Here is a 20,076-nt window from a genome sequence, read left to right on the forward strand (position 1 = left end):
ATAAAACGAAAGAGCAAGCCACCCCCTGTCCCAGTGCACTCTACCTCTTAAAAGGGCTGACCCACCGCCCTCACTGGCTGTGTCCCCAGGGCTGGGGGCAGATATAACGGAAGGGGCCCCACCCAGGACAAAGGGGCCGGGCAAACACACGCCACTTTGTCTGGGAGGCCAGGACACGCAGTGTGAAGATGACCAATGACAGTTAATACCATGGGCTGGGACAGACAATCTCTTCATAATAACTATACAATTAAATCTTGACTGACAACCAGGAAACAAGAAGTGTCCTGCATATTTCATTCCTGACCTGTAAATGGCAACCAATAAAACAGGCGCCCAAAGTTTTCAAAGTCTACTGCTTCTTCAAAGCATATTTTGAGTTGGTTTTACTCCACCCTGAATGAATGGGCACCAGTAAATTTGGCATAAATAGGACTCAGGAATGCTTGGGAAGGATATATTTAAGGTACTCATTTCTCTGGAACAGAGTTTAGTCCCCAAAAGAAGGCTCTCTTTATTTGAACTATTAACCATGTAATAATAGAGTTAGTCAAGTTTCATGCATTTAATTCCAGTCTCCTGTTTGCCTTCTGGTTGTGAACTAGTCACACATCAACGTCTTCCCACTGACCAGACCACTGGGCACTTGGCCCTTAACCAGCAGCCAAGTTGGTGTGTGAGCCCTCATTCCCCAGGTCCCCTTGCAGCTAGACAGGGCTGCCTACTGGACTCTGGCCAGGGAAATGGAGCAGAAGGGACGTGTGTCTTCCAGATCTGTCCTCAAAAGCACCGGGCACTGTGCCACACTCTCACTCCCTTTCTGGGACAGCTGGATCTGCCTGTGCCCACAGCCCAGGTCTCATCAGGCAGATGAGGACAACACATTGTGGAAGACGGAACACCCGGTGGATGACCCCGTGTACAGCGTGCTGGCCAGCCAACCAGACTGCTCATTTCAGGACCCGAGACAGCATTTTAAAGCCGCATTTGAAAAGAGTCTCTTTATCCAAGCAGTTTAGCTTTTAGCTATAATTAAAATACAATCGTAGGCAAAACTAAGCTCCCCTTTCTCCATCCCAGGACCCTAAGATCCACCTGAAAATCTGACAAAAAAGATCAAAAGGATACATTATAATTGTTTGGCTTTTGTGTCCTTGATAATACGAGTTTGTCAGTGAGGGTTCACTGAGTTTGTCAGTGAGGCCTGAGGCAGAGTGTGGAGTGCTGGCCTGTCACCTGCCTCTAACCCTGGGTGACCTGAGCTAGACACATCAGGGGGCTGGGGCCACTGTCTTTCAGAGTTGACGCAATCTAAGTCAAGTGTGGGAGAAAGAGATTATTATAACCACATTTTGATACTTTAGTAATTCTGAAAACGTTTGATAAAAGTTCCACAGATTTCTTCTCTCTTCTGAGTTATTAAATAGGAAGGCATTTCAAAATAAAGTGCTATCACCAGGGTATTGCAGAGAAAATCTTTTCTGAACACAAAACTCAGAGGATGGTCATGAAACAGATTATGAGAAAAAAAGGGATTACTTAGTGAGTGTGACATGGTCCTCATTTCGGAGTTATGGTTACATGATTTCGGAATTAGAACGAAGATTCCGTTTTCTCCCATAGCTTCCTTTGTTACACAATGTTCTAAGTGCAGGGAAGTAAAATTTAACAAAAATTTCAAACTAGTAAAACACCCTCGGCTACTTCTCTTCCATAAAAAAATATGAACAAAATACTCAAATCACATTTTATAAAAAAGCTCTTATGGTTCCAGCCAACTGCACCCCCCAAATACACGAACGGCCACATGTGGGACCGACGGGAGACTCACTTGTTCAAGCAGAGGCTCCCGGACGTGTTCCGGATGTCCTCCTCGGTGAGCTGCCAGTTTTTAATGGACCCTTTCACAAATCCGGACACCATGATGAAACCCAGGACCAGGACGTTGACACAAGTGAATATTTTGTTGACCATGGCTGACTCTTTCACACCGAGAGTTAAAAGTCCTGAGAACGTGCATAAACAGGACACTGAGTGTTAACCTCAGACCAGGCAAGTCCTTCCCGGGACGACACAAGGACGAGACGGTGACTTCAGAAGACTTCAGATGGCATCAAACCTCTGAAGACTTCTGTGAGCCTCTGGGGATAGGCTGAATTCATGATTTTCTAGAGGCAAGGATCAAAACTAGCGACGTCCTGGGGTGTTGAATACTATTGAGGACACCAGTGGGGGGACCAGGTGCCGCAGACGGGAACCCCACAGCCCACCGCCCCCTGGAGAGGGGGTGAAGTGAGGGCCTGAACCCTCCCCTCCCCCTCACTAAAGTAGGTGACTGAGAGCCACCCTGTGGTGCAGGAATGTATTTTCTTCAAGGAGGAGATACTTTGCTCGGTTTCTGGGTAGAACGAGTTTTTCGGATGAGGAAATTATCCGGATTGACTTGGGGTGTAGCCCTGTCAGCCGTGACAAGTGTCTGTGGCTGTGGAACCCATCACACACAGTCCCCACCTTGGACTCAGTGCACAGGAAACACTACGCTGGACTCGTGCGAGCTCGGAAACTCACATTTAAAAAAACACCAGGTGATAAAAACACGCAGGAGCCAAATGACAGCACAGGACCACCGTGGGGTGAACGCGCACCTGGGGACGCCGACGGCTAACTCTCGGCTGGGCCACGAGGCAGGGCAAGGGCCTGGGGGACGCACGGCCACCATTTAAGCATTGAGATCACTGCTTTGCTATGAGGTCTTTTATACACTTCACAATAAAGACTGCTCCACGTAACAGACTGAGTTCTGAGGAGAGAACCGGGCAGCTCATCCCAGGCAACACTACCTCACACTCGCTGTTTCCTTCCACGTCCCTCCCACTCGTGTTTTGGAAAATCTGCGGAGTGCAAACTTAATTTCTGATACATGTTCCTGCCAACTGGACCAGAAATACTGCTGAGACTGGCCTGTGCGAAATGATTTCAATTACTCAGTGGGCAAAACAAGATACATTGTCTTGAAAACCTAAGCAAGATTTTCTAACCTCAAAGGAGAATTTGTCTGCTCAGCTTAATGTTTATGTTAACAAAACTCCCACCCTAGTGGCTGAGACTTGGCTAAGTGTCAGTAAGAAGAAGCTGCCATCAGCTGCGTGCAAGCCGTATCTGGAATTTTTATATTCTGCACCTTCGAGGGTGTGAGGAGGGCGATTAGGTGAGAGCACCCTGAGGTCGCTGCCGCCCGAGGCGCCCGTCAGTCCCAGACAGGGCTCCTTCCTCCATCGCCTGGCTGACCAACGCCAACTTTCCTTTCCAAATGGTCATCTATCCACCATTTGGGGTCAAAAGAGTTTGTGTTCCTGGGTCACTTGTAAAAAAGCCTGCAGTACTAAGATCTTACTCCACAGTCACATGAAACCCTGAGGGTCTCTTTTAATTAAATGACACACAACTCAAGCAGCTATTAAATAACCCAACCCTATGTGAATCTATCAGAAGCCATTAAGACAAAAAAAAGGTGTCTATTAATTACAAAAAGGAAAAAGAAAGTTGGTGGGGGGACAAAACGGAAGAAACCAGCTTAACGGGAGCCTGTCCTGTACCTCAGACCCCATCTCCAACCTGCTCTCTCACTGTGTGGCATTACCTGTTAGGATGAGAATTATAACCACAGAAAAGATGTCTGGGTTTTCGGCCAGCACTCCGGGGGCGTTCAGAGCCATGTGTGTTCGCGAGAACTCCCCAATGGGTTTGCCAATCAGCTCGTCAAACGTTGCACTCCATGCTCTTGCCACACTTGAAGTACCTGTCACAAACACACACACCAGAGGACAGTGAAGGGAAATGACTGACAGCATGTGTCACCAAGCTGGACGATGGCATCCGTGCAGGGTCACAGAGGGTACAGTGGATTCTGCAGCGGCAGCCAGACCCCAGCAAGTGCAAACTCAGGAAAGGGTCAGTTAGTGTTCACGGTGCAGTGAAAAGTACCAGCAGGCTTCTAGGGCCTGGACAGAGCTGTGTTTTCCACCACTACCCACACCTACATGTATACTTCTGTTTCAAATATGTAACGAGAAATAAAGGGTTTACAAAACAATGTTACCACTGAGAAGCACTCGCATGGTTTTGATTCAATTCTACCTATTTTATTTCCTGGTGGCAAGCCGTGAAATGGATTTCTCGATGCCCTTACGGGTTGCAGTGAGCCTTGCTCAGAAGCTCCTTTTCCAAGACCCTCCTAGCATCACAGCTGACAGGACCTGCCTCCTGCAAGAGGGGGCCAGGGACACCTGCAGTGGCTGACCGTCACCTCAGCAACAGTCACCTGCATACCCCGAGCAGGGGAGCCACCTCTGTCACCTTGTGCCTGACCCTGGACGCACACCCATAAGTCCCCAAGCGCCTGCCCACAGACAAAGCCTGGCTCTCTTCATTCTCCCCTTACCCACACTCCACCATGAGGAGTGCACATGCAGGCAACAGCATTTGACTGTTCTCTCTCTCTGAATAAAGTCACTGCTTTTACAGCGCTATTTTTTAGGAAATGCCGCTAAAATTCCAGGATTCACATACAGCATTTTCCTTTCCTTTCACAGGGGGCCTTGCCAATGATTGTGGTCTGGATCACCCCCGGGAACCGGCCAGAGTGAGCTGCAGAGACTCCATCTTGCTATTTGGTCTCATAGTAAGTACTTGCCCAACCACTCAAAAATCTAACCGCGTTTCTTCACCCTGAGCAGCCCGCCAATTAGGAATTCTGTCCATCAAGGCCTCCACCCAGTGAAGAAACATGGTGTCCCCATCTCCCCCAGAGGCCGGTCAGTGCTGATGGGCCCCCAATGCCCCCCGGCTGGCTGAGACAGGGCTTCACAACCCCTGGCTGGAAGCACTACCCTCCCCAGTGGCTAAGGCTGAGGAGCACACGCAGCGACACACAGTGACCCCACAGGTAAGCAACTCTCCAGGAAAAGCCTCTGGAAGCATAAAGTGCATTTAACACAGCTGCTTTCCCACCAAGGGACCCGGGCCGTGTGAGCGTGTGTGGCTGTGTGCTGACTAAACACCCCCAAAAATTCATTGTTATGAATTTTATTTTCGAACAGACACCGCAGGGCTGAAAGGAAAGGGAAGGTGCCGGCCTGGTCATGTGTTGGTGGGCGCCCCACACAGGGGCCCAGGGCCGCCGTCCCAGCAGGCAGCACCACACACGACGTTCCCGGGACCCACGGCTCAACTCACCACATCCCACTGTCTTTTGATAACATGACAAAAAGCCAATAAAATATAAATAGAATGTTTAATGGCTATTTGTATTTCTACTTCTGTGAACTGGCCACTCAAATCCTTTGGTTATTCTTTTATTCAGGTGTGTGTTTCTATAGAATGGATTCAACCATTAGGAACATAAGTACTGTGGAAAACCAGTTAAAATGTGACAACTGTTTACTATACGTTGTTTTATAAGTAAAGAGCACACGGTATCAGAAGTATGCGCTTCAGTGCACGAGGATGTGAACAGCAGTGAAATCCCTCGACAGTCAGCTCCTCCGAACTCAGGCTGCCTTTTCCGCCACTGTGTCCCTAGCATGTAGCAAAACGCCTGGCACACGGCAAAGGCACAATAAATACGTGTTGAGAGAATGAATGAATGAATGAATGAATGAGAGAATTAGTTTCTCCGGGTTCTCAGATTGGGTAATTTCTACTTTCTTCTTTATATTCTTCTGTATTTCCCCCATTCCTCTGTGTCTGATGAATTTACTCTAGTAGTCAAAAGTGAATACTAACTAAAGGAGACACTCCTTTGAAACTAACTAGAAATGTCCCACAGATTCTACATCTCTTGCGTTAACAGGAATGACCGTGTGGCGTGGCTTGTCCCCATTAAGCCCTGACACCCCTGACTGTTAGTCCAGGGCCCAGGCCAGAGGGGGCAGTGGTGCCCGCAAGGCTGCCTCTGCCTTTCGTAAAGGGACACGGGGAGACGGACAGCAGCGAGGCGAGAAGGGGGCCTCTGGGGAGGAGCTGGACTCGATCTATTTGGGGAGCCAAGTGGGGCCCCACCATGCTCGGGAGGCGGGGATCACAGAAGGGGGGCTCACCGATGATGTAGGACAGGATAAGATTCCACCCAGTGATGAAGGCCCAGAGCTCCCCGACGGTGACGTAGCTGTACAGGTAGGCCGAGCCGGTCTTGGGGACGCGAGCACCGAACTCCCCATAGCACAGGCCGGCCAGCACCGAGGCCAGCGCGGCGATCAGGAAGGAGATGACGATGGCTGGACCCGCGTTCTCACGGGCCACAGCTCCGGCCAGCACGTACACGCCAGCACCCAGCGTGCTGCCCACGCCCAGCGCCACCAGGTCGAAGGTGTTCAGGCAGCGGGATAGCCGGCTGTCCTCCCGGCTGCAGTCCACCACCTTTCGCCTGAGCATCTGCTGGCCGACATGGAGCAGCGCCTGGCAGCCCATTCTGCCAATCGAGTCTGCCGGGACAAAAGGAACAGGGTGTCACATCACCAGCACTGCTTTCACCCTCGAACCCCTCTTATCGCCACGCAGACAGTGACGAGGTCCCTTATTGTCCCTTGCCGCTAAAATGGTTGAAATCTCAGAATTCCACCACCAGAACTTCCACCCAGGCCCGCCCGGCCCGAGGCTAAGCTCCCACGCACAGCCCCGGGGCCAGGGCAGCAGCTGCCTTCCCCTCGCGTCTCAGCACCCACGTTTCTGTCAGTGCTTACCTGAAACCTTGTACGCAACAGAAACTATGTAGTACAGGAAACACGTATTAATGGCACTGTTCCCGCCCTCAATAATGATGCAATTTATCAGGAAAAAGGGATGTTGTTCCGAGTGTACTGTTAGGGGGCAGCAAACCAAACCACACTGGAGTTTAATTATTAAAACCCAGAGGCCTCGAACAGCAACGACAATGCTTTTTAGAACCTTCTGGGATCCCTGGGGACAAGGACCGAGCTGTTTCCACTTTAAAGTTAACACAGAATTAGTTCCAGGGCAGAAAAATGTTGAATTACTATAAGTTGGGGCCTTTTCTAACTACTACTCCTCCCAGACCAAAATGTTGGCCCGATGTGTATATGACACACTCCTGAGTACATGTTCACGTACGGCTCACGTCATCCATCCTTCACATGAGGCATGGGCCCAGGAAGCCGCCCGTCACAAACAGCACCCAGGCCAGCGTTTAGGGGCTCTCCTGTGGCACACAGGCCAACCTTCCTGCGAGGCTCGTTCCGAGGGGAGACTGCCGGGAGCCCGTGGCCAGCAGGTCCCGGCACCTACCCTCAAGGACGTGGGACTAAGCTGCCACCCTGAAGTGTAGGCTGCCCACAGTGACTTCCTCCCAAAGAGAAAAGAGTCACTGTACAGTGAGGTGATGCTGGTTGCATGATGGGACGAGGGGCACCCCACCTACGGGCCTACTCCCCAAACCCACAGCCCCAGCCTAATCCGGAGAAAAACGCCGACGAATCACAGAGGAGGGACACATGTGGCTACAATGAAGTCACTGGAAAACGCAAGTCTGCACGGAGCTCGCAGACCTAGCATAGTCCATACTAAGCACCTACAACACTCGGCTGCTGCCATGTCCTGGCAGCCCCGGCCACCGGGGCACAGGGCAGGCTGGCCCCCTCCTGGCCCCAGGGCAGGGCCCGCTGCATGGGTCACGTCCCTGGCCAGCTCCAGCTCACGGAGGCAGGCGTCGGTCCTTTCTGCACTTTACCTGACAGGCCCAAGGAGGAGAATCATCCCACGTGGTCCCCTTTGCACAAAGAGGAGGAAAAAACTCCAAGAGCCGCGTCAGACAAGGTCACGGAGCCCTGAGGCTCTGGCTTTACAGGTAGGAAGGAAACGACCTTATGATGTCGTCGGGGGGTGGAAGGAGGGAGGAAATGAGGAAAGATCATTTCCTAATTTAGCAGGGAAACTGGACGCCAGCTCTGACACGAGCGGAAGAAGGCAGGTGACAGAACAAGGGAAGCACCAGCACAGGGGCAGTGGCTTCCCAGGGGCCATCAGCACCACACACACCGGCCTGTTCTTGAGAGCTCTCAGGTCAGGAGCACATTCTGGGGGACGTGGGTGTCCCAGGCAAGCGAGGGTTCCGAGTGGCTTGAGGGCGGCAGGTGTGAGGACCTGCCTGGGCCACAGGGCCTGGGGAGGCCACAGGGCTGTCCCCATGAGCCCAGCCAGTCACTCGTCCTGGAATTGCCTTTCCTTTTCTTCCTTCTGGACTCAACTGGATTTTCTCCAGGCAAGTTGTAAATCACAACAAATTTAACAGCAAACAATTGCTTGGGTAGCAAGTTCAAAGGGAAGATGTGACATTTCAGTGCAACCCTTGGCAGAGAAGGCTATGGCTGGGGACATGCTGGGGTTTGGCGGGGAGCTTACAGGGAGGTGAGGGTGAAAAGCTCCCCATTACCTGTATTGTTTTCACCTTGCTCGGCAGGCGTGACTAACAACCAGCGACCGCCTGCCTGCTCCCGTCCTCTCCGCGGTGTAGTTTTCGGTTAATAAGTGATTCTCTCCCCAAAACAATAAAAGCCAAGCACAAGGCAAAGACAGTTCGATGGGATTTCCTTGCCAGGCCTCAGAGCGGGTGAGCCGAGGGCCCAGGCGGCTTGGAAAGGGGGATGCAGCCAAGTTGCCAGAGGCAGCTGGGAGTCAGGTTCCCATTTCTGACAGGGAGGAAGTTGTGCAGGGGTCAACACCTACTTCTCAGAGGTTTTGACAGAAATCTCGCAACAATGATCCATCTTACTCCCTACACATTGATTATTAGAGCACTTACGTCAGATGGTCTCCTAGAAAACTAAGAAAATCTGTCCCTTTCCCACAGCAGTTCTAAGGCCAAGTTTTTTCCTAGATCCCTACAGAACAATAGGAGTAAAATGATTTCAGAGATAAAGAAAGGCTTTTCTATGCTGTGCTTGTACGTTTCTGATGAAGGTTGTCGGGGGCAGCGGGGAATGATACAATTTTTTCACTCTCCAATTTAACACTAGCTCTATCCCTGAAAAAGTCCAGCTTAATGGCTTCAGGGAGGGAGGGGAAGGGGTCTGACATAGGCTGGTACATTTACTAGGAACAAAATCTTAATATTGACATTTTACTAAATGAAAACTTCGGCTTTTCCTTTACGTGAGTGACAGTCTTTAGAATGGCCCAGGCCCCTGGTGGGAGCCATCAGAGTAAAATCTGTCATTGCAACAGGATGTACACTGTGCTGTACATCTCCCCGGGCTAAAGAAAGCAGGTCTTCACTGGGGTGCTAGCCTTATGGGACCCCACTGGTAGCCAGTAGTCACGAGCAGCTGGCCAAGCACACAGCAGGCGTGGGGGTGACTGTCCCCGGCACCTGGAGGGCTCCAGAGCACATGCGAATTTAACAAGGAAGGAAGCAGAAAGCTCAGGCTGAGTGAGCGGCAACCAGGTGGCAGAAGGGGCCCAAGGAAGGAGCTTCCAGGACACCGGCCATTGAGGGAGAAGGAGACTCAGGGCAAGGAAGAAAACCTGTGCTGAAGGAAGTGTTCTCAAAGCCGGATCTCCACTTCCCCCCAGATGTTAGGAGGCCCAGGTGCAAAAACTTAAAAAAAAAAACACAAAAAACCAGAGTGTAGAGAGGCCTGGTAGGCACTCAACATGGGGCCCCCCAAGAAGTAGACATGGAATTGTGAAAGGAGATAAGAAGGTGACAGCTGAGCCACAAGTATAGGAGTGGGAGGAGGGGTCAAAAATACAAAACAAGGGTCAGGGGCAGGCTCACACCCACATGTCCCCACTGGGCAGCAAGCAGGAGTCCGTCTGCCTCCACTGAAATGGTGACTTGGGAACCGGGACTCTTTTAAAGCCCCCCAGAGTCTTATTTGTCTGACCCCAAGCAGCAAGGGACATGCTGAGGATATAAATAAATTCCACCAAAATTCACTCTCTCACACCTGCACCCGACACAGCCAGGGTTTCAGGAAATGCCTCAGCCCACAGTCTGACCCCCAGGAAGCAAGTGTGTCAGGGTGGGGAGGCCGACAGGGTGACAGGGCTCCACGGGGCAAGTGTGAGACCAGGAGAAGGCGCAACTGTCCATCTCAGAGACTACTACTTTCACGGGGAGAAAAGGTTCATCTCATCAAGTGAGGACACAGGCAGAAAGCCCGGAAATCCACCAGGCACGTCTTTGCATCTAGCCAGAACCCTCAGTTATAAAGACACTTAGGCTTTTCTAAATCCACAGCCTACAGGTACCGCGGCTTTTCCCCGGCACACGTTCCAACGCGGTGGCGGAACCGCACAGCGCCCACCATTTGTAGTCAGCTTCACAACCCAGTAAGTGTTCAGCCAACACTGCCCACAGTCACCTGACTTGTAAGTAGCGGAGCCAGGATTTGAAGCTGCGTCATCTGATTCCAGAAGCACTATTCCACCCCAGGGGCCCAACTGGCTCAACTTCGTCCAAGCTTACACTCCCTGCAGCCTCACGATTCTTAGTTTGTTTGTCACCCTGTCTGTAACCCTACAAATAAAAAGGTTGATGTGCGTTACTGACGACCTTTTCACGAAGGCCGACACCCCTGCAAAAGATTACGTGGAGTACTATTCACAAGGGGCACGTAACCAACACGAGGCACGCACGTCCCTCCCGCGCGGGCTAAGCGCCACTGGCTTCGACGCCCTGGGACCTTTACCTGGGACTGAGGAGAACGAGGCCCAGTCGTCCCTCAGTACCCACGGAGGCTGCTTCCAGGCCCCCCTGGGATAACAAAACCCGCGGATGCTCACGTCTCTCATATGAAATAGTGTAGTATTTGCATGTGAACTCCACGTCCTCCCTGTCCTCCGAGTCACCTCTACATGACTTATAGCACCTAATGCAACACAAATGCTATATAAATACTTGTTACACTCTATTGTTCAGGAGACTGATGACGAAGAAAAAGCCTGCACATGCTCAGTACAGACACAACCATCATAGGCCTGACTACACAGTGCCCGTCAGCGCCAACGTCACTTTTGTTTTCAAATCTTTCCCATCCGCAGTTGGTTGAGCCTGCAGGTATGAACCTGTGGAGATGGACAGTTGGCTATAATTTGGGCAGCAGGGCCCAACCAGGCCCACACAGGGAGGAGAGACTTAGAAAAGGCACGTGGAGGCGAGAGCTTGACAGAGCAGATGCAGTAAATATGATGCTGCAGTAATGTCTCTGATACAAACGGGGGAAGCGTCAAAGCAGCATGTACAGTGCCCCTTAAAAATAATAACATATGAATATAAGTGTATGTGAAGAATGATCTGGAAGGAAAATTGAGGGTGTTGTCTCTGAGTGGGAGATTATGGGCATTTTTTATTTTCAGCATTTTGACAATTTTTCTATGAGTGTGTACTGCTTCTAAATTAAAGGGAAGGAAATCTCTTTTAATGAAACAAACAAACAAGTGAAAACAAGAGGGGAAGAGGGTCAGCCCACAGACAAGCTAACCCATGTCACGCGTCCTTCTCAGAGACATGGGTAACTGGGCACATGGCTTCATGTCGCTTTCTCTCTACCTTTGTACATGCTGGGAAATTTCCAAATGTAAGTGTGAAAAGAAAGGAATTCATGGAGGGCTGACCCAGAAAACAATGAGGAAACTCGACCAGCCCTGGCTGCAGAGTAAAGTCTTTCATGTAGGATTAGGTGGAACCATATGAAATTGTAGATATCCAGTCATTTTTACCTAGAAACACAGCCCAGAGCAGAGAATTTGTACTGGGCAGTTGTCTCACCTCTCACAGGCTGTCCCTAGATATTTCTCTGAGCCTAAATCTGTATCATTTGGGGAACGAGCCTGAAATCAGAAAAGATCATATGAGCGGCACTGACCTCTCACCTTTCAGCACGTTGCACCCTAAGGAGGTGGGGGGCGTACATAAAACACAGGCCCCTGAGCTGCAGGTGACATCCATCAGACAGTGACAGGTGAGGCCCATTGCAGGTGTGTGGAGCGGGCAGAAGGGTCTCACATGGCTGGCGGAGGGACTTATACTTTACTCAGATGTAAAAACTTTATGCAAAGCAAGGGCATCAACAAAACAGTGCCGAGAGGACTGCTCTGGTCGCGCTGTGAAGGACAGACAGGAGGAGGAAACAGCCTGGGCCTGCCAGGTGCTCGTGCCTCAGCCTTCTTTTTGGGGCAGCAAATCAATACGCTGGCCTTTGAACGCGGTCTTTCAATCCAACTACAAAGCACCATTTTGCACAAGCAAATGCTACCCTTTCATACTTACCTGCCATTTGCTCCCAGTCCCTGTTTTTTCCTCAAAGAGCCCTGAGAACACACCCTTGGTTACCATGGGGATTATCTCCACGGCACATGTCATGCACAGACAACCCCTAAGCAGGAAATGCCACATTCTATGATAGGTCTGGCTGTCCCATTTGCAACCGTACTTCACGGGTGGCCAAAATTCCAGACACTCACCCCCAAAGAAAAGCATTTGAAATTTGAAAGCAACGTCACAGCCTCCTGGCCTGGTTCACCACCTTGCCTGTCTTCAGTGCAGCAACTGCTCGCCGTGTTTTTCCACCGGGACGGGACACTTTCTTTTTATGTAATAAACTTGGAGGAAACGTCCTACTCGGCGGTCACAGAACGCTCTCTGTTAGAATGGGACTCAATCTGTCTGAAGTCACTTGGAGGCATCAGAAACAAATGGCTAACGAGGGCCTGTGAGCACCGGGATGGTCGAAGCCCAGGAGAGGACCGACCGGACAGCGGGGCTAAAATCAGGGACGCGTGAAGCAGCCCAGTGGTGGACAAATGCAGTTACTGCCACAAGGCGAGAGCTGGGCGGTGGCAGTACAGCAGCATGGCACATGGGCCATATGTGCAGCGTACGTCACAGGCAGTGCCACCTGCTCTGCTTTAATGGAAGGCTTCAGGGCAATCTAACCACAGCCTGTCACTCCAGGCTCCCTACACTTGATCCCAGAGATCTCAATACGCCAACATTCAGTCACCCAGACTGCAGTTATCTGATGCTTCTCCCCTTCCGGTTACTGCTTTACAACAATAAGGCTCTACCTTCAGAGAATGAAGGGAGACAGCACAGACTTCTGCTGTTTTTAAGGAGCAAAAGGCTGCGAACAGACTTTGCAACTTCCTCCCCACCCCTATGCCCCCTAGATGCCCCACTGCCACAGAGAAGCCCATCTCTCCTCCTAGAAGTTCACCGACGAGGCAGTCACTTGAGACTCGGGCCACATTTTCCGACACAAACAATGCAAAGCCACATTTGGGCTCTAAGGCAGCTCACGAAAAGCAGGTTAACCCGCAATGTTGTGGAGCTGGGCACAAGCACATCCACGTTGGTGGGAAGGATAGAAGGACCCTGCAGAGTTATGACCCCTCAAAAGATTGAAAATCATGAGTCACTTTGGGAAAAGGAAAGGAGCACAACAATTTTTCAGAACATGGACAGCAGATGGGAACCACTGCTCCATCCCTCCTGTCAAGGAGCGTTCAGGAGCGGTGGCCTGCGGTGGCCACTCTAAGGTGGCCTCCTGGTGTGAGTGTGGGTGGGGCTGGAACTTGCTGGGACAGAGGGGATGACGTCTCTCCCGTGACCATGTTAAGTCACCTAAGGCCCCACCCTGCTGGCCGGCTGTCCTTGCTGGCTTGATGAGCTCAGTGGCCATGCTGGGAAAACCCACGTGGCAACGAACTGCAGGTGGCCTTCAGGTCAGCCAGCAAGAGGCGGGGGCCCTAAGTGCGACAACCACAGGAACTGGATTTGGCCAAGGACCCAGGGGAGCACGGAAATAGATTCCACCCCAGCCGAGCCTCCAGATGAGAACCCGGCCCCGGTCAGCACCTGAGGGCAGCCTTGCGGGACTCAGCACAGCACCAGCTCCGCTGCACTACGTCTCCTGACCAGAGAAACTTGGAGAAACAGCTGTGTGTTGGAGCTGTTACATGTGGGAGATCTATTCTGACTAAGCCATGGTCCCAGCAGCCAGGAGGTAATGAGTTTGCATTCATTCTCTGAGCAAAACGTCAGGGCCTCAGCATTTCTTTCACCTTCTCAGCTTCGATGGTTGACTTAACCTTTACTTCACCCGAAACTTATTTTTCCTTCGTTAAGGCTGACTGGGAAACAGTTTCCTCCTTCTGGAAGAATGGCATACACCAAATGGCTATGTTTTCAGTTTTTAAAAATTGTGTATCTACGCTGTGCCGCAGTTCTAGTCTCTGCTCTCAGGGTGGTCACAGGCTGGGCAGGAAGACACAAGCAACCACCCATCCGGTCAACAAATACGTATCTCACGGCCCCTACGTGCCGCCCCCTCCTAGGTGCTCAGGGAATGAGGGAGCGAACGGAGCCTCCACCCTCCTGGCTGGAGGAGACTGAGCACCCAAAGAGCACACACAGGCTTGGCGAGAGACCGAAAGGCCAGGAGACGCACCACTTCTGTCATCTGGTTTGCATCTCTTCACCCAAGAAGGGGCGACATCCAGTGGTGTCTAGCAGGTTGTGGAGTCCCGATTTAGACACAGTTCAGGACCTGTGCCCAAGGACCTAAGAGCCATCGAGGGCTTCCCATGCATGTGGTCCTAGCACTGTTCACCGCAAGACAGAACAGTCTGATGTAGGCTTTTCACTCAGAGGAACACTCACCCCCCACCAGGTCTGGTGTTAGGTAACAGAGGGAGAATGTCTGCTACCACCGCCGAGGGGCATCTGACTGTTGCAGCAGGACGAGGAAGAATGCAGAAGTACTCACTCTAAGCCCTTTTACTAAATAATTGCCGGAAGGAGAAGGAAAGAAAAGAATATCGGAGGCTTACAGTGGCTCCTGGCACTCGGGGAGCCCCCTCCCACTTCCCTTCTGGCAAGGACCTAATCTTCCTGACTATCTTTGGGAAAGTACACCTGGTAACTCTCCACCTTTGCTCCTGACAGTTACAAGGTTGCAGCAGCCTCCAACATTACTTAGAGCCGTAACCACTCCCCCACCCGCCCCCAGAACTAGGAGCTCGGGAAGCCCCTCCTCCTTCCGTCTAGGTCAGAGTAGCAACTCAGAGCCGCTGGCAAAGGCCACTGGCTACATCCCCCACGAAGTCCTGCTGAGGAAACACTCCGCATGGGCCGCTGGTCCCCACTGTATGCGCACCCCTAATAGGGCTGTAGGCTCGGCACTAGGAGCATGGGCGGCCCCTGGGCACCGTAAGAAGAGGAGCCAGAAGGCTGTCAGGTGGGTTCTTTAGACAAACACACTCACACCCTGAGAAACAACCTCCATTTTGTGTGTGTGTGTGATAAATAAACAGTGATAATGATGAAATCTCTCTCTACAGGGTCAACTTTTTTTTAATTGAAAAATAACTGGAACAAAAGCCTTCAAGTATTTTAACAGCAAAACCCTTTCCTCCCAAACTACATCCTATGTCAAACCCAAATGAGAATCAGATGAAACTGGAGCTGCTCTTTATTTAAAGAGGGGTGGGGGTGCCAAGGCCCCCTGGCTACCCTGCACCTCACCCCGCCGTGCCCGCCTGGCTCCTGTGCCCCCTCAGGACTCTGGGAGCCCGAGGACCTGCCTGAAACACACTGCTCTACAGCACCTAAACCCAAGAACAAGCTACAGGAGAATTCTTAAGTAAAGGAGTGAAAGACAGAAGAGGGAAAGGAACAGGGGCAAGACGAACAGTTTGGGAGCAAGGGAGAAACTGGAGCCAGCCTTTGACCTTGAGAAATGCAAAGCCTCCCAGAGCCAAAGGCAGAAACAAGGCTGGAGGCATCCCGGGTACACTGCACACCAGCACCCACATGGAGCACAGGGCGCCCAGGGCCGTGGCCCATCCTCTCCGCAGCACGGCCGCAGCCAGGCACCTGTGCAGACGGGCTCACCCGCTGCAGGATGCTAAGCGTTCCAGTGGAAGGAAATGGAGGAATTGAAGAAACCCACCATGGTGAAAAGGCAAACCTGTTTTCTGATGAGAAGCCAGTGCTAGATGAGTCTGAAAAAGCACAGCAGTTATAAATTTTAAAAGGGCGACAACTGAGGGATTTTATTGTCAGTTCACTTAAAACATTAACAGCCGTCTGAAGGTCTAAGTGAACAACATATTCCAGCACGCAAGTGACACTCATCCCTCTGGGGAGCTGAAGAGCTGACTGTACCTGGGGTGCGATGCGAGGCCTTGTCACCTTGTCACCTGACGCCTGGGTCGTGGAGCAAAGACGTCTCAGGAGGGATGAGATGAGGGCTTCAGGCTCCTGAGGGGCAAAGAAGAGACGTCAGACGCCAGAACCTCCGGGCCTGGGGCTGCTCCAGGAGAACTGCTTCTGGAAGTTCTGCTCAGCACGCGCAAGGACACCCCAGCTGTCCCACCAACTGAAGGCAGGACGAAGGGCTGAGGAGGTGAGGGGCACATCACCAGACCTGAGCATCATGGGGCAGGGGTGTCACGGAGGGACTTCAGGAGACAGGAGACCGGACGAGATGACCTCCAACTCAGAGATTCTACCACATCACCTCAACAAACAGATCAGAATTCAAATAACAAGGCTGCCGAAGCATCTCCCACACGGGCGATTTCCACAAATCTAGGGCGTGGAGGTGGGTATGTGAGGGCTCCGAGGCCACGAGCAGAGTGAACCCTCTCCTGACACTGGCACTGAGAACTGAGGTCAGTGGGGACAGAAACCTTTAGCTGGTTCCTTCAGGAAACTGGACTCCAAGCTGTACAGCCCGCCGTTTCACGATGCAGCGCTCCCACCAGCTGACACACGGCACCAAGCATGCACTGCCCTGATCACTTCCAGACGGGCCACAGACTGTTCTACAAGTAGGATGTGCACCATTGTCGTGCCTGGGGGCGTGGCCTGCAGTCGCAGAAGGAGTGACTGGAGTCCCCATGCCTGAATGCGGAGTCACTCTGCCCATCTCCAGAGGGCATGCTAAGAAGAACCTTCTAGCTGAGGCTTAGGAAGTCCTTTTTCTCATCTTGTCTCCTTTGCACATCCTCACACACTCACCTAGTAGCTGGAGGTTTCATTAAGCTTCCTGAATGTGAGTTGCACCTAATGTGAACCCAGAGAAGATTATTATGCCCAAAAGGCCACAGAGATGTCATCAACAGCCAGAGTGTTCTAACTTCCACAGCAGCAAACGAGCTTTCCAACAATGGGAATCCTGTTCCATCCTAACTGATACTGTTCGGACATTCCTTCCACATCAATATTACATTCTTTTCCACTTTCTATTTTGAAAACACCCCAACTTACAGAAGAACTAAATGAACATTTACATACTTCTCATCTGCATTTGCCAATATTTAACATTTTGGCATATTTGCTTTATCTTTCTAGAAAGAGACACTTTTCTCATGAACCCGATGCGAGCGAGATACGATTGCTACCAAGACACACTTGACCTCTAAGCATTTCGGTAACCCCTAAGAATGACACTCCCCGACCTGACAGTGATGCCATTATCACAGCAAAGAAGCTGGACATTCACTCAAACACAGCCCATAATCAAATGTCCAAAACTGTCAACACTTTGCTATTTTTTGATGCTCTATGTCATGTGCCAGGTACCACAGAGCACTGAGAGAAACAATGATGAGTAAGGCTCAGGTTCACAGTCCGAGGGAGGAGACAGACATACAGACATCCTACTGTGAGATGGGCTCCCAGGTGCCAATTCATATGAGCGCCTGTCTTGAGAGTGACAGCCAGAAAAATGCCCCCCATCAGCACCTGTGGTCAAATCCTAATCCCAGGAACATGTAACTATACTAGTTTCCCTGACCAGGGGGAATTAAGGTTGCAGAAGGAACAAAGAGATTTATCAGCTGACTTTGAGATGGGGAGATTTTCCCAGGGTGGGCCCAGGGTAATCACCAGGGTCCTTAAAAGACAGAAGACGGAGTGGGAGAGTGTCAGGGGGACGCAGTGGGACACAGGCTCCACCAGCCTTGCTGGCTCTGTGTGTGTGTGTGTGGGGGGGGGAGCAACGAGCCGAGGAAGGCCGGCCCTCTAGAAGATGGGAAATGAGGAACCGGATTCTCTCTCAAGAGTCTTAAAGAAACACAGCCCTGGCAACACCAGTGAGACCTATTTCAGACGTAACCTCCAAAACCAACCTCCAAAACCGTCAGGTGACAAACCTGTGTTGTTTTAAGGCACCCGCCCACACACCCCAAAAATGTAGAAACAAGGCTGGAAACAGTCAGGGTGCTGGGTCTGGGGGTGAAGTCATCAAAGTCTTTAAGGTCAAGCCAAGAAAACCATGCTTTATTATTGTGGGAGGGAGGGAGGGAGGGAGGGAAGAAGGGGAGGAAGGAGGGAGGGAGGGAGGGACACTGAGAGCCGTGACTGGATCAGTACCTTGAGAAGAAAACTCTGGAATAAAAGGAGCAGAATCTAGAAGGCAAACAACTGGAAATCTCTGTTGCCAATGATAAAATTTGAGCTTTCTAGCAAAAAAATAGGATTTTGGAAAACTTGCATTCATCACCAAGATCTCAACAGCTTCCTAAAACTTAAAGAGATTTCTCTTGACAATGGTAGTGATAGTAATAAATGTGATTTTTACAAAAACATAACATGATGAAATGAACGGTGTCAATTTCGCAGATGTGTAAAATTCATCCAGGTGGTAATGCAGTGGGACAGACTCCTCCACAGGTAACAGGCTGAGGCAGGACAGACTGCTCTGTAGTACACAAGAGGGCATCCCTGAGGCCGTCGTTTCTTTATATATTTCAACTAAAATAGCACATCCAACCCGCCTGACGCACAAGCAGACAGAACCCACCGCCGTCTATGAAACTAAACATTAAGCAGATTTGGAAATGTGTAAGATGACACCCCTATTACACTTTTCTTGTTTTGGAAAAGTTATTTTTCAAAAAATGTTAGTTATGTTCATATAGAATGGTTTATTGATATAATTTTCATTGGACTGATACACGAATATTTGTAATGGGATAAACAGTGATACACAGACCCACCTAAGCCAGAGCTGTGGGAGCCCTCGATAGTCTAAGAGCGTGAGGGCACTCAGACCAAAGAGTTTGAGAGCCACTGCCTTATGGGGCGCCCAGGGACGGGGGCTCAGCCCTGCCCGACACAGGCTCCCGCAGGCTCCTGCCAGTGACCACTGCTCACTTACTGTCCTGCCCTACCAGCAGCTCACACTCAACTTCACCGTCCTGAAGAGAGGACAGCGCACCACACAGCAAGCCAGGCTGAATCATCAAGATCAATGGGTCGGATTGGAACGCACGGCATGTAAGTTCATTAGTACTGCTTATCTTTAATCCATGAACCCTCCAACCAATTCATTCCATTTTTTCAGACCTGAACATTCACTTACTAAAAAGAGTCATGAGAATGCAACATACACGTCACACCTAACGATGTCAATGTCATTTATTTCATAAATGCAATAAGCAGCGTCCCAACACCACCTGTGACAGGTTTCCAGAAGCATGAAGAACTAAGGGATGACCATGACATCATGTGACACCCACCGTCACACTGATGGGAAATATATACCTAAAATAACCTGAAAACACCCGCAAGTATATTTGTACTGAACAATTTATAAACCAAAAGGAATCAGATCTTTCCATTTGGTACACTCCATTAAGCAAAAATGTTTTTTGATTTATTTTATTAAACATAAACGTTTTGACAACTGAAATAGCTGCTTTGCCCGTGAATGAGTTTTTGCGCTGTTCTTTGTCCCACAAAAGCCCTGAGTACCAGACAGAGTTCTAGAAGCCAGGGATGCAGCAGTAGACTAACTCGACCAAAACAACTGTCTTTGTGGAGTTCATGTTCTACTAATGGGAACCCCTCTCTGAAAAGAAAGAAGGGATGAAATACTAAGTGGAGTTAGCACACTTGTAAGCCCCCAAAGCAATTCCATGAGATAATTAGAGATTTGGAATACGATGAGCCCCGGCTTTAGCAAGTGCTGCATCCCATGAGAAGGTCAGGTATCAGGGTTATTTTCAAGAATGAAGCTGCAAGTAGAAAGCACAATTCAAGGCCATCAG

The 20,076-nt window shown here is 50.6% G+C and overlaps 1 protein-coding gene across 5 annotated transcripts in view; it reads right to left on the reverse strand.

The window, feature by feature from the left end:
* The window catches only part of SLC7A1 (solute carrier family 7 member 1), a 64,539-nt gene that overhangs the window by 18,024 nt on the left and 26,439 nt on the right, over positions 1–20,076 (reverse strand). For 4 of the 5 annotated variants that reach the window (XM_019736541.2, XM_019736542.2, XM_019736543.2 and 1 more), the window contains 4 exons: positions 16,184–16,279; positions 6,099–6,482; positions 3,641–3,799; positions 1,832–2,006 (listed from right to left, as the gene is read on the reverse strand). In XM_019736541.2, the coding sequence (XP_019592100.1) occupies positions 1,832–2,006; positions 3,641–3,799; positions 6,099–6,468 (704 nt within the window). In that variant the 5' untranslated portion in view covers positions 6,469–6,482; positions 16,184–16,279. The remainder of the gene's footprint in view (positions 1–1,831; positions 2,007–3,640; positions 3,800–6,098; positions 6,483–16,183; positions 16,280–20,076) is intronic. The other variant, XM_019736545.2, reaches the window with a different exon arrangement.

The sequence above is a fragment of the Rhinolophus sinicus genome, linkage group LG04 (assembly GCF_036562045.2).
Source record: "Rhinolophus sinicus isolate RSC01 linkage group LG04, ASM3656204v1, whole genome shotgun sequence".
In the NCBI taxonomy this organism is placed as follows: Eukaryota; Metazoa; Chordata; class Mammalia; order Chiroptera; family Rhinolophidae; genus Rhinolophus; species Rhinolophus sinicus.